General features: G+C 39.6%; 1 protein-coding gene across 1 annotated transcript in view; it reads right to left on the bottom strand.

Moving 5' to 3' along the window:
* The window catches only part of LOC107665855 (armadillo repeat-containing protein 4-like), a 66,201-nt gene that overhangs the window by 10,685 nt on the left and 53,508 nt on the right, over positions 1–2,008 (bottom strand). The window contains exon 18 of the mRNA XM_016456913.1: positions 1,554–1,742. Coding sequence (XP_016312399.1) covers positions 1,554–1,742 — 189 coding nt within the window. The remainder of the gene's footprint in view (positions 1–1,553; positions 1,743–2,008) is intronic.

The following is a 2,008-nucleotide window of genomic DNA, read 5'->3' as shown; positions in this document are numbered from 1 at the left end:
TTTTTTGTAAATTCCAAGTGTGTTTTCATGTGTCTACACTGAGGAGAGGATTGAGTTTGGCCACAATGCCATAAAGCACAGATCGGTGGAGTGTTGCAGTGATGTTTGTCCTTCTGTCTCCACATATGATCATGGAGCTCAACTAGAGTGACCATCAGGTTCTTGGTCACCACACTAACCAAAGTCCTTCTCCATCAGTTGCTCGGTGACCATCAGCTTGTTGTTCATCACTCTAACCAAAGCCCTTCTCCATCAATTGCTCAGTTTGGCCAGGAGGCCAGCTCTAGGAAGAGTCCTGGTTGTTTCAAACTTCTTCCATTAAGGATAACAGACACTACATGCTTCTATGACCCTTCAATGAAGCAGATTTTTTTCTGAACTCTTCCCCAGACGTGTGGCTTGATGCAAACCTGTTTCTGAGCTCTACAGGCAGTTCTTTTGACCTCAGGGCTTGGTTTTTGCTCTGATATGCATTATCAGCTGTTAGACCTTTAATTAAGATGTGTGTGCCTTTCCAAATCATACCCATTCAATTGAATTTGCCACAGGTTAACTTCACTCAAAGTGTAGTAACATCTACAAGTAATATGAATGCTCCTGAGCAAAATTTCAACTGTCTCAGATAAGGGTATGAGTACTTATGCAATGGAATCATTTAAGTTTTTTATTTTTAATAAATTTGCAAAGATGTTAAAAACCAGTTTTTTGCTTTACCATTATGGTGCATGGAGTGTAGACTGATGTGGGAAAAAGTAATTTAAAGCAGTTTAACATAAGGCAGCAACATAACAAAATGTGGGGGGGAAAAAAAAAAATGAAGGGGTATGAATACTTTTGCAAGGCACTGTAACTAAATGGTGCACATTTTAGGTTACCTGAGAATTTTTTTTTTACAGTGCTGTGCTACCAAGAAATTCTATTAAAAAATATCTCACGCAGAACAGTTGAATTTTTTATAATATAATATAATATAAAATGTGAACATGTGAATTCTTTTACAGTTATCTAAAACATCTCCATGTAATAGATTTTGCACACTACACCTGTCCCGGAGTTTTGTTACCATTCTGTGCCCATCATCCGCTATTTCCACCACTTAATCAAGCCAGTCTTCTTTAAAACATGACGTTTTATTTCACATCATTGCGTTTGCGTTTCATCCGCAACCATTGCAGTATATTTGGCTCACATCATTCCTGCAAACCGCATTCACCGGTTCTAACTCTATAGCTACACTCTATAGCGGTTTACCCAAGCATTGCAATTATTTCGCAATCAAATGGCTTTCCCAACTCATTTTTGCGGCTGTCCTGTGTGCGGCATATTATTTCTTCTGCACGGCCACGCATACGCGCAGCTTAGAGGGAACATTGGTTATAACTCATTTTCAGTAACAGAAAAAGTACTTTAATATTATGAGGTGTCTGTACTGTTTGCTTGGCTTATGTTAGAATAACAAAAATGCCTCTAAGACGCCTTCTGTGAAATGACTAGTAGGACAATCTCAGAGAAGTGAATTTGTCGATATGAAACATGGCTAGATCAGCACTCACGGTGTTGGTGAGATTGGCCAGCATGGGAACCACACCATGGTCTGTAATAACTGCCAGGTTCTCCACATCTTTGGCAATTTTGGCGATGGCTGCACAAACACTGGCCAGCACGTCTTTATTTTGTGATTTTAGCAAGTTAACAATAAGCTCCAAACCACCTACAAAGGAACGCACCATTTCCCCAGCATCCTAAACACAGAGAAAACAAGAAAATGTCATGAATTGTGAAAATGTTCATTTTTGTGTTTTATCATGCGTTTAATCATTCACTGAACTACTGAGAATAGCCACATTTCTCTTATGATACTTGGAGACACTCCAGCATGCTTTGGGATGAGACACAGACTGTGAGATTCAGCAAGTATGTACTCATTCTGTCACTATGAAACCTGTACATGTCAAACTCAATCAGTCCACACTACCTAGAGCAGTGGTTCCCAACCCTGGTCCTGGAG

Source organism: Sinocyclocheilus anshuiensis, unplaced genomic scaffold, assembly GCF_001515605.1.
Source record: "Sinocyclocheilus anshuiensis isolate Anshui unplaced genomic scaffold, SAMN03320099.WGS_v1.1 scaffold647, whole genome shotgun sequence".
Lineage (NCBI taxonomy): Eukaryota > Metazoa > Chordata > Actinopteri > Cypriniformes > Cyprinidae > Sinocyclocheilus > Sinocyclocheilus anshuiensis.
This window is presented reverse-complemented; position numbering and strand designations above follow the sequence as displayed.